We start from the raw sequence: 12,134 nt of genomic DNA on the forward strand, positions 1-12,134 counted from the left end.
TCTGCTTCAACTCAACCTGTCTGGAAAACCGCGTCCAGAGGGTTCACCTTACCTGCGGTCGAAAAACGAAATATGTAACTATGAAATTTGGAACCTGGAATGTTAGGACTCTAATGGATAAGTCCAGCTCAAATAGGCCAGAAAGACGAACTGCTATCATTGCTCGTGAACTACAGCGTTTCAACTTTGACATCGTGGCTCTTAGCGAAACCAGGAGAGCTGGAGAGGGCCAACTAAGAGAAGAATGTGGCAATTTTACTTTTTTCTGGAAAGGCTATGATCTTGTACATTCGAGAATCCACGGCGTAGGTTTTGCGATTAAAAATTGCCTCCTCCCAAAACTGACAGAACAGCCAGTTGGAATAAACGCTCGACTGATGACACTCCGAATCCAATTGGCTAACAATCAACATGCAACTGTTATCAGTGCTTATGCCCCCACACTTGATGCAGAGGATGCAGTCAAGGAAGCTTTCTATAACCAACTTGATCATGTTCTTTCCCACACTTTACGAGAAGACAAAGTTATTCTTCTTGGAGACTTTAATGCAAGAGTCGGAAAACAAGTGGATCTCTGGAGAGGTACAATTGGAAAAGAGGGAGTGGGAAAGGTCAACTCTAACGGAACCCTTCTTCTCACTAAGTGTGCAGAGCACAACCTGGTGATAACCAACACTTTATTTCGCCAAAGAAACCGCCTGAAAGTTTCTTGGCAACATCCGCGGTCAAAACATTGGCATCTCATCGACTATGTAATTGTAAGATCTCGTGACCAACAAGATGTGCTCCTTACTAGAGCTGTCACTGGAGCCGATGAGTGCTGGACAGACCATCGTCTCATTGCATCGATTCTAAAGATAAGACTACATACTAAATTAAAACATCACGATCAAGCAAAAGTTCCACACAAATACAATATTGAAGCTTTTCAGGACACGAAGTCACGTGAGACCCTTCAACAGTGCCTCCAAATTCGTCTTCAGGAAAATTCAATTTCTGACTCTGTTGAAGATTGCTGGAATCACCTTAAAACGGCTATTATCGACACATGCAAAGAAACTATTGGTCATAAGAAGAAGAACCACCAAGATTGGTTCGATGAGAACGATAAAGTTCTTAGGAAACTAATCGATAGAAAGCGAGAAACCTTTATCACGCTCCAGAATGACCCTCAATCTGATGTAAAACGTGACCTGTACAAAAAATGTAAGGTTGAAGTCCAAAGAACTACTCGTATTCTCAAGGATGAGTGGTGGGAAAAGAAAGCCCACGAAATGCAACAGCTGGCAGACGCCAATAACACACATGGCTTTTTTAATGCAATGAGAGAAGTCTACGGACCATCCACGCATGGACAATCCCCTCTGAGAAGTAAGGATGGAGAAACGATACTTAAGAGCGAAGCCGACATAAGATCTCGATGGAAGGAACATTTTGAGGAGCTTCTCAACCATACAGCTGTTATTGACAAATGCGTGATTGACATTATTCCCAACATGACACAAGAAGACTCTCTTTCTCAGACACCATCTCTCGGAGAGGTCAAAACTGCCATCATGGCCATGAAAAACAACAAAACAGCGGGCCCTGATGGAATCCCAGCAGAGATTTACAAAGTAGGTGGCAGTTTAATCCAACATAACCTTCATCAACTGCTAATCAAAATTTGGACAAATGAAATTCTTCCATCTGATTTCAAAGATGCTAATATCATCACCATATACAAGCGCAAAGGTAATCGATCAGAGTGTGGAAATTATCGTGGGATCTCTCTGTTAGCAACTGCTGGCAAGATTTTAGCACGTATTTTGAACAATCGCCTCAAGCTGATATCCGAGAAGATCCTTCCTGAATCTCAGGCTGGCTTCAGGCCATTGCGTAGCACCACAGACATGATATTTTCCCTCAGACAATTGCAAGAAAAGTGTTGTGAACAACATCAACCACTGTACATGGCGTTTATTGACCTATCTAAGGCCTTCGACCGCGTCTCAAGAGATCTCCTGTGGGATGTACTTTCGAAATACGGATGTCCAGACAAATTTCTTCGTATTCTGCGTCTTCTTCATGATGGTATGTTTGCCAGAGTACAGACCAGCAACAACAGTTCTGAACCTTTCCTGGTTAACTCTGGAGTGAAACAGGGCTGCGTAATAGCACCAACTCTTTTTGTAATTTTTATTGCATCTATCTTGGAAATAGTCCACCATGACCTTCCATCTGGCATTGACATATCTTACCGCATGGATGGAAAGCTCTTTAACCTCGCCCGCTTTAAAAGTAAATCAAAGACTACAACACGGAGTATCATGGAGTTCCAATATGCCGATGATAACTGTGTAGCAGCACTGAGTGAAAACCACCTACAGCAGATTCTGAATGCTTTCCATCAAGCATACAAGAGGCTTGGACTTAGCGTCAATATCAACAAGACTCAGGTCCTCTTTCAACCACTTCTTAAAGATCGTACCAGTGCTCTGCCAGAAATCCTCCTTGATGGTACACCTCTAAAGAATGTGAAACACTTTTGCTACCTCGGAAGTGAAATTTCAGACAACGCTGATCTTCAGGATGAAATACAACATCGTTTAAATTGTGCTAGCACTGCTTTTGGAAAACTTCGCTCACGAATATTTGACAACCATAACATACGAAAAAGTACAAAGCTCGCCGTCTACAATGCAGTAGTTATCACAACACTACTATATGCTTCCGAGACCTGGACCACCTACCGAAACCATATTAAAACTCTTGAAAGATTCCAACAACGCTGCCTGCGCAAAATTCTGAATATCAGCTGGGAAGAGAAAAGAACAAATTTAAGCGTGCTAGAAGAGGCTGAAACAACAAGCATTGAGTCCCGCATTATTCGAAATCAACTCAGATGGTGCGGGCATGTAGTGCGAATGCCAGATCAGCGTCTCCCTAAACAAATGTTCTACTCGGAATTGGCTAAGGGTAAGCGTTCGGTAGGTGGACAAAAGAAGCGGTATAAAGACTCACTGAAGAGCAATCTTAAAATGTGTAACATCAATTATACAAACTGGGAGGAAACCGCAGAGGATAGGCTGCTTTGGAGATCTGCCACTCAGAAAGGTGTTGCCACGTTTGAGAAGAGCAGATCTAAAAGGTTAAAAGAAAAAAGAATGCAAAGAAAAGAACGACAATCACACCCACAACCAACTCTCCCAAAGGATCTTAAATGTACCAAATGTAACCGAACTTTTAAAGCCAAGATTGGACTAATTAGCCATTTAAGAACTCACCGTTAGCTTTTATTTTATTGCGAAGGCCATCATCCTCGAAAACGAGGGATAGCCATCATCATCAGTACAGTATTGTGGTTCTCAACCTTTTTTTTTTTTTTTTTGCAAAACTACGAAGAAAAAAAAGAAAAAGAATAAAGCAAAGAAATGAAGGTTTTAAACATTCAGTGACTTTTATTTATTTAATATGTAAAAAAAATTTTTGTACTAGCTGTGCTGATATTTCCCTCCTATTGTAATATTTTTGTTTCGATTCAGCTGTGCTGGTGACTCCTGTAATGGAGGAAAACTGGTTCCACAACATAAATTAAATTAATTTTTTTTTTGAAATGCTATTGTGAGTGTTAACCTGATCAAATAGTTTCAGGTTTAGACTTGAGAAAAAAACTATTGATTTATTTTCTTAATGATTGCTTTCTGTGTTAGGTTGATCGCCCATTTGAGTAAGTGTCATAGTACCAGATCACCTTCTCCAGTTAGTTTTTCTCACTTTTGATCATAGATTGGTTTTTCTAGTCATAAGCATTTCTTAATCGTACTTGTAAAATTCATCTCAGTTATTCTACTTTTTACCGCTGCCTGTACGTCAGTTTTAGTAAGTTACCGTATTTGATTGTTGCAATATTTTCTGTATTTGGCCTATTTAGCAACACTATGAAGAAAAAAAAGAAATGAAAAAAAATAAAGCAAAAAAATGAAGGTTCAGTGACTTTTATTTATTTACTATGTAAAAAAAATTTTTGCACTAGTTGTGCTGATATTTCCCTGCTACTGTAATATTTTTGTTTCGATTCAGTTGTGCTGATGACTCCTAATGGAAAAAACTGTTCCACAAGATAAATTAATTAAAAAAATTTTTGAAATGTTATTGTGAGTGTTAACCTGGTCAAATGGCTTAAGGTTTAGACTTGAGAAAAAAACTATTGATTTGTTTTTTTTCTTTTGGGGCACACTTTCGTTGCAATTTGATACCTGAATCATGCGACCATTTACTGTTAGACGAAGACCCTGATGCCCTCGTTCAGATGAAGTTGGAGTTCTCGAGGCTGAGAGAGGACAACCGTTTGAGGACCGATTTTCAAGATGGTGAAAGCATGATGTAACCTCGCAAAATTTATCCGAGGCATCCTAACCTTCGCTTTACCGATAGTATTTTCACCACTCATTCCACGTTATAGCCTAAATCCATCAACACTGAAATTTATCAATTTAATTGTTACTTAACTAAGCTACAGTATTTTGAAAGAGCAGCGTTTACTTCTGAATGTTAAATTATTTTAGTGGTTTCTTTTATGAGACACAGATAATGCTTTACTCCCTTAATACACTTCTGAAACTACGCCTGCTCATTGCCCAACATTGCTGATTAGGTGAGTGAAATATGGATGATCGAGCAAAGCGAGCGGTAAAATTTTGCGAAAATGTAAAAAAAAAATGCCATATTCATTTCATGTAATTCCAATTCGTGTTACCGTACATGTGAAATTAAAAGCCGAAAAACGCTGCACAAACTAAATATGCGTGGGACCTTAGACGGAGACGGGCCCCCAGCTGGGGAGTTGAGAAGCAGTAAAGACGACCTTACATGATTTAGCTATTGGTTATATCGAGCTTCTGTTGCAGCGTTTTTCTATTTTAAATGGTCAAAAAAAAATTTCAGACTAAAATGCGTGGGCCCCTAAATAGCTGTAAACCCCCCTGGCCGGAGGGTACGGGGGTGGTTAACACGGCCCTGGATGCAATAGGAGGCATTGATTGCATTACACCGTCAAAAGTATTGTTTCAATAGTTCGAAGAAAAATTGCCATTTATTGTTGCTACAATCAAAGCCACCAAACAAACACACAAATATAAGCTAAAATTGATAGTTTATCATTTTTAAATGGGTTTGTGGCTTACCCTGAAATTTTTCCATGAACTACCAGTGAGCCATAGTCCTCTAGTGAGCCATGACCTACCAGTGATCCACGGTTCTCTAGTTGAGAGCCCCTGTGCCATACAGAAAAATAATTATGAGCCTGAATAAGTAAACCTTTTTACAGCAATAAACACATTCTAACACGTGTTTTATACAATACAGCACAGTTAACACGTAAAAAAAGGTTTACATTGGAGTGTCATTGAAGTGTTTAAAAGTTAGAAAATTACGGCAATATTTACATGAGTAACATTCACCAAATACATTCACGGGCACAGCACAGGATACGATGATTTTAAGCAAAAATTGAAGAATTCGTAAGCTGTCTTAAATTTTGAAAACTTTTGAAAATAAAAACAAAACATTAAGGTGACGGATGTTTAACTTTGAAATGAGAGTTTAAATTGATTTTTAAATTAACTAATTAAATTGATTTAAAAAAAAAGGTTTGAAATTACTCCGATACAGATTCAAATTTTAACAACGTACAATTAGAAACAAACTTTGTCAAAAATTATATGTCTTTCTAAAAATTTGAAAAAGCATTAATGCATTGAACAAAAGCAGCACAATAGGAGATATTTGCAACTATTAGTGCAGTATTTCATAAACTTGTACCTGTGGGGTTATGCGTTAATTTCTATAAACTAAAAAATATAACTTTACAAAAGCTGTTGCATTGATGATTTATTGAGAAATCTTGCAGGATTCATTTTGGGTATATTGCGAAGCTACCAGCTACCAGCTAAAAAGCTCGTAAAGTAATGATATACGTTTGCAACAGTTTAGGTAGCATTTGGACTGGAACTTTGAAGGAGTCCTGAAACATTCTTATTTATCTCACTCCCTACGAAGCGTTTATTTTGCAAATATTTAAGTAAAAAATGACCTACAAAAGGCTTTTTTTAGAATGTAAATTTACCAAAATTTAATGGTTACAGTGAGAATTCAATTTTTGCCAATTTGATGCAAGAACTTTGTTTTCAACAAGAACGAATCCACCACGTAATCATAGGAGGAAAGGGAACGATATCAATAAAACACAAAACTGTGTAGCATAGGCCTACATTAATTCTACCTTGCAAACACAGGGTGAAAGTTTTCTGTGTTTTGACGATCACTGCAATTGCCTCCATCCCTTTTGGATCTGCTAATGGTGGCCAATGCAACGACACAATTTGCATTCCAAAAGTGCTTTTAGACAACTTGAGAATTATAGTAGAATAGTTAATCATTAGCAGTGATTTCAAACTTTCTACAAGCTTTTACATGTTAACAATACAACTATATCATTATGAATATATATTAAGCTGGAGAAGGGTGAACACTTATTCACTGCGTTGACGGAGATTTTTCAGTTTGTGGAAAATTGTCTTGCAAACATTTTTTGTCTATTTCTTTTCTCTTTGAGCTGTCAGCATCGCCAAGCATTTTTCCATTTTTGTACACACTTCCAACAAACTCCTTTCCTATTCGTTCCGTTGGAAATGGCAACCCTCCTCCCCACTTTTCACATGAAAATGAGTCATGTTGCATTACACTTTTCTGTGCCATGGGCCAGAGTACTTGGTTCAGAAAATTCATGTCTACCATATACGATTGACCGTTTATGTTTGTCAGTAACTCAATCATATTTGGAATTGTCTTTGAGCACCACATACCACCAGACATTGCAAACTTTGAATGGTTAGGATGGTCGCGCATTGTGTGAAAGTTTTTGCCAGATTGTACCCATTGATCGACAGCAGCCTTTTCGCGTAAGGATAAGCGAGAGTCAATGTCTCTCGCGCAAGAGCGGTCAGCATCTACAACGCCTTGAAAGCGCCATGACATTTTATTCATTTTGGAACCTGTCATATTCACAAGTTTTACGTCTGCAGCTATCAGTTGATCAATGATGTTGTTAGGAACAGTGTTGTCATAATACACTCGCATCGTCCATCCAGGATATATTTCCTTGTATAATTTCGCGTTTGCAATCGCTCCGTCTGTATACCGTGGGTTTGAACCATACAGAGAGTAACAAATAATAGTTTTAGCACTTTTTGAATTATTGGTTTTGTTTTCTTTCTTGAGATTCACTTTAGATTGGTGAGTTGTTTTCACATTGGTGATTTGCTCTATTTTGTTCCTATCAATTCGAAGAAAATTGGGCGTTACCAAAGTGTTCCTGTCTGCAAGAACCAGAAATACAAACAAGCCACCGCATATCTGTAAACACATCAAACAAGTTTATGATTACATCAAGCCAACAGTTTGACATTAGACAATGTGTTGAACTGAATTCGTGAAAAATGGATTGATAATATAAAATATTTCTTTGATAAAGGTTGTTTTGATGATGCTAAAGCCTCAAATGAATAACAATTATAAAAAAATAATTACCATGCTGGTGTTTTCGCATGTGGCTGGGCATCCTCAGAATAATTGTTATCTATTATGAAACCTTAGATAGCGCATAATTTGTCTGTGTTAGTATATACCATAATTGTTTTAGCTCTTCTTTCTGCATTGAGCAGTAACACATTTATTTATAATGAATCTTGTAAATAATGTAATTATTGTAAATATCATAATTTTTTTAAATATTGTATATGTTGTAAATATTATAGTTTCATTCCTAAAACCTTTAGCATGCTGTTTCATTCTTATTGGAATCATCAGCAGGTTCTTATTGAATTACAACATTCTATTTGTTTAAACCTGTTAACGTTGTTGGGTGAATAGTATACTACCTACATGTATATAATTTGCTATGCTTGTCTGCTTTCCTTTTTTATTTGGAGTTGAGCACTTTTTTGTAATGTTAAAAGTATTTTATTGTGAAATTAAATATATTATTATTTATTAGCATACATATTATTAGTATATTAATAGTAGATATCTAGCATATATCATTTACGCTACTATTTATTATTATATCTTATTATTTATGATATATAATAATATAGATAGTTTTTACAGGATTTATTATATGCTTACGGTACACATATCAATTGCTTGAACCAAAAAAGAAACAGGCTACGTTTTAAAAAAGTATCACCAATGCAAGACAAATGGGATAGTCTGAACATTAATAAAATGGATTATCGTATTAACTGACTATGAGGTGTTCGACGAAAGCAACTTTGCTTGCAGCATCATGCAGCTCTATCTAAATCCACTTCGGTACTTAAAAACATGCAGTAATTATCGAGTACCTTAATACGTAAAGTAACAAAAATAAAAATACAGTACTTACAAAAATAATGAGACTGGAAATAGCTTTGAATCCTTTTAACCGGAACGGTGCACTGCCTCCCATAGCCAGGTTGATAACTTTGGTAAAGTATCAATACAATTATTATCATTCATAAAAAATTAGTGGAAGTATATGCTATTTAACCTAAGAAATAACTGTATTTGTCAGTTTTCATTGTTATTTAAGAAGTAAAAAATAATCATTATTTTATAGTAATGTGCAGATTTATTCTCAGCAGTCATGTATTACATTTTGCCTCGGATTTTGCCAAAGAAAGCGGCCTTATTTTGGACGTTTTGCTGCTGATGCTTCATAAGCGGAGTCCTATTCATTAATATTATTATCAAAGGAAAAGAGGCTTAAGAGAGCGACATATCTTAACTCTATTCCATGATATTGCTGAATGGCAAAGACTAACCCATTTAGAAATATTAATCTGGAACCACCTTTGAAATCAAATTACTCAGAAAATAAAAATTGTGCCGAAAAATTAAACATAGCCACATGTACCTATCCAAATCAACGAACAAAATAATACCGACAGCATCAAAATTGAAGAGAAGCAGATTGAAATATGGACAAAATACGCTAATCACAAAATAGCCTAAAAAAACTAAAAATTAAATTTCCGGAACTTTTTAAACCATCAAGTATTGTGTTTTTATACGTATTCTCTTTCATTTCTTACTTTTGTACTACGTAAACCAAATTTTCAAATGCTTGAAAAGAGCAAGATGTAGACTAATAGCTTCAAACTTCTGCATTTTTGATTTCTTGATAAATGTCATTAGATTACGTTGCTGATTCAGCTTAGGCTACTCAATTTAGGGAGAGCCGTCGGGAACAGGTCGCTTAGCAAGTCGAGCTTCTTAGGAGGTTTGTCGAGCAAATGGCGAAGTCGAAAACCATTTTTAAATTGAACGCCAGGAAGACGATGCACAACAAAGTCCAATTAAACAGTAAATCTCCTCATTCCAGGGATGTTGCAGTGGCGTATATTCAAGGTGTGTGCGCCTCACACCCATTAAATATGGTTGATTCATCAATTATCATACAGTTATACTCAGTCAGTAATAAAGCTTGGAATGCATTACAGTCCAATTTTTCACTTTCTCTTGATAAAGAACATAAAAATGTATTGCAAAATTGCGAAAAAGTACATTGGAAACATGTGTGCTCAGATCTTAAAACACACATAGCTGGTAACCACAACATTTTAATTCCCAGTAAGACCCAAATTGCAGCTTTGACACTGCTAACCAATCAGAACATGTTGAAAACGGCTACAGTCCAATTGTAACCCTCCTGACAAGCAGAGTTGCCTGGATTCAGAGTAAGCTACGGTTAGGGTTAGGATTGGCTATAAGGCTAAGTAACTAGGTTAACCCTCTGTCTACCGTGGGGTCCAATGGACCCCAAAACAAATTTCGCTCTGCGATTTCTCAGGATATATAGCAGATGCGATATTGATATACCTTGACCTTTCACAGCTTTGCTTGATCTTTAGGACAATATAATAATTGTTGATCTCAAACAAAAGTTGGTAGCATAGAAAAAAGTAATAGCATCTTGTACCGTGAGGTCCAATAGACCCCAATCCTGCTGCATTCGAAGTAATCTTATGTTACAACAGCACTAAAAGAGGAGTCGACACTATTGACAGAATGGTTAGGAAATACACTTCCAAAATAATGACGAGAAGATGGCCGATAGCTCCATTTTATAATATAATCGATGTCACTGCTGTCAATGCTTTTGCGATATGGCATCACATGCAAAGCGAAAATAGCAGCACAACATTCAGCATGAAAGAGAAGAAAATTTTAGATCCAACTAGGAAAAGAGCTTGCTGGATTACCAGCTTCGACTTTAATATCAACAAGACATCTAAATCCGCAAAAAAAAACAAAAAAAACAGCTGTGGAAGATCAGGCGCTAAAATCAAAAAAGGCTAGATGCTATCTTTGCGAAAAACACAAAGACCAAAAATGCAGGCAATTCTGTATTACTTGAAAATTCAACGTTTGCCAAGAACATTCGCAAATCATTTGCAATGAATGCGATAATATATAAACTCACAATATTTCTTATAAACTAATATATAGGCTTAATATGTGTTTTTTAGCCAAATCTCTCAATAGTTTGACCATTGCTCAAGAATAGAACAATTCCGTATCAGTTTGGTTTGTGCATGGGCTACTGTATGACTTGTTTGTTAAATTTCGAGCATTTTTGGTTTTTCTACAGTGCTTATAAGTTATGATTTTTGTAGTCTGTTACGTCCTTTCCTATTGAGCTTCAATCTCATCATCGGAGCAGATTTTTTTTGTCCAAAACAAGTATTGTGAAATTTAGATCCAACGGTAAAACTTGCATAATTTTTTTTTCTGTAAACAGAGGGTGAAATAAGCAGGTTATGCAAATAGCCTACTTGGTAGCCTGTATAAAAGGTAATTGTATGGGATACAAGTAAGTAGGCTGTTTGATAGCTTATATAAAAGGTGAAAGCAGGGTATGAGCATTGCAGGTAGGGTAGGTATTAAAGGTAAAAGCAGGGTATATGGACTACTCAAGTACTCAAGTATCAGGTAAGTATCAGTGCTCAGAGAAGGCAGAACAGGTAGGGTGTTACCCTACTGACTGAAGCAAGTGTAATTGGGTTCTGTTTCAGCGAAAAATTTATTCACAATAGTGAAGTGGAGGGAAATTAAAACACAATTCGCAATTTATTACAGGTATTCAGTACAGTAATTCGTAGTGGTAGTGGTAGCCTACCAGTCGTATTTTACATTGATTGATTGAGTGCAAATAATCAGTAACGGTGATAATGTATCAATTAATTGCGGTTAATTGGTCTCTAATAGTTATAACATGGCCGCATATAATCGATCTACTGATCCCGTGTTCGGCTTTTCCAAATAAATGAATAAGCTGGAGCTTTCCACCAGTGGTGATGTTCTCTGATATTGTGCCGGAGTAAAAGAAGAATACAAAATCATGAAGAAGGAAACTGGAAATTACAAGAAGGAAATGGGGCTGCGCGAAATGGTGGTAGCAGTAGCGACTAAGATAACAAGTATTTAAGATTTCGCCACAGTGGCAATCATCACGCGTGAGGGATTGATCAAGAAGATTGTGAAAGCTTCAATGAAAGCCAGTCTTTGCTTCGACACTGTTTTTGAAGTTGTTTACGACAAATTGCTGCATTCACGCGAGGTTGATTGCATAACATTGGTTTCATTGAAAACGTCGATTGGGAGGCGGTGAAATCTGAAAAGAAGAGGGACTAGTGGAAGGAGCAACTGCTTTCGAGAGAAAGGCGAAAAAACGAGCGGAAGGAACCCGAAGAATGTCTCGGATGACGACAATACAGAAGAATCTTCCAGAAGTCCTTCCTTTCAGAGTGCTCGATCGGAAGAGTAGAAGAGCAGGAGCAATATACTTTCTATCTTTGTACAGTTGCGCGTGAGGCGGAAAAGTATGGAATTCCGAGTCGAGCAGCAGCTGCCTTTGCAACCGCAACATTACTGGACAGAAAAGATGATTTCCATCCGACTATGGTAGTCGACAAAAACAAGCTCATTCGTGCACAAAAACGGCTACGTTTAGAGACGAATCACTTCGCTTTCAGTTCGCTCGGCACAATAGTTGAAGGCCTATACTTTGACGGCAGAAAGGATAACCCTTTCTTTGATTGTTTTTGACTGGT

The 12,134-nt window shown here is 37.1% G+C and overlaps 1 protein-coding gene across 1 annotated transcript; it reads left to right on the forward strand.

Annotated features, from left to right (window-relative positions):
• The first annotated feature begins 113 nt into the window (after nt 1-113).
• Nucleotides 114-4,369, forward strand: LOC145770240 (uncharacterized). The gene is made up of 2 exons (XM_082581837.1): nt 114-2,958; nt 4,266-4,369. Exons 1-2 carry the CDS (start codon nt 114-116, stop codon nt 4,367-4,369), a joined length of 2,949 nt encoding a protein of 982 aa, XP_082437963.1.
• Nucleotides 4,370-12,134: the final 7,765 nt, after the last annotated feature.

Source organism: Aplidium turbinatum, chromosome 5 (assembly GCF_918807975.1).
Source record: "Aplidium turbinatum chromosome 5, kaAplTurb1.1, whole genome shotgun sequence".
Classification (NCBI taxonomy): domain Eukaryota; kingdom Metazoa; phylum Chordata; class Ascidiacea; order Aplousobranchia; family Polyclinidae; genus Aplidium; species Aplidium turbinatum.

Coding starts and splice junctions, on each gene's coding strand:
- LOC145770240 (XM_082581837.1), top strand. CDS start 114: ATGGATAAGTCCAGCTCAAATAGGCCAGAAAGACGAACTGCTATCATT. Junction 2,959..4,265: donor CTACTCGGAATTGGCTAAGG/GTAAGCGTTCGG, acceptor ATTTACTGTTAG/ACGAAGACCCTGATGCCCTC.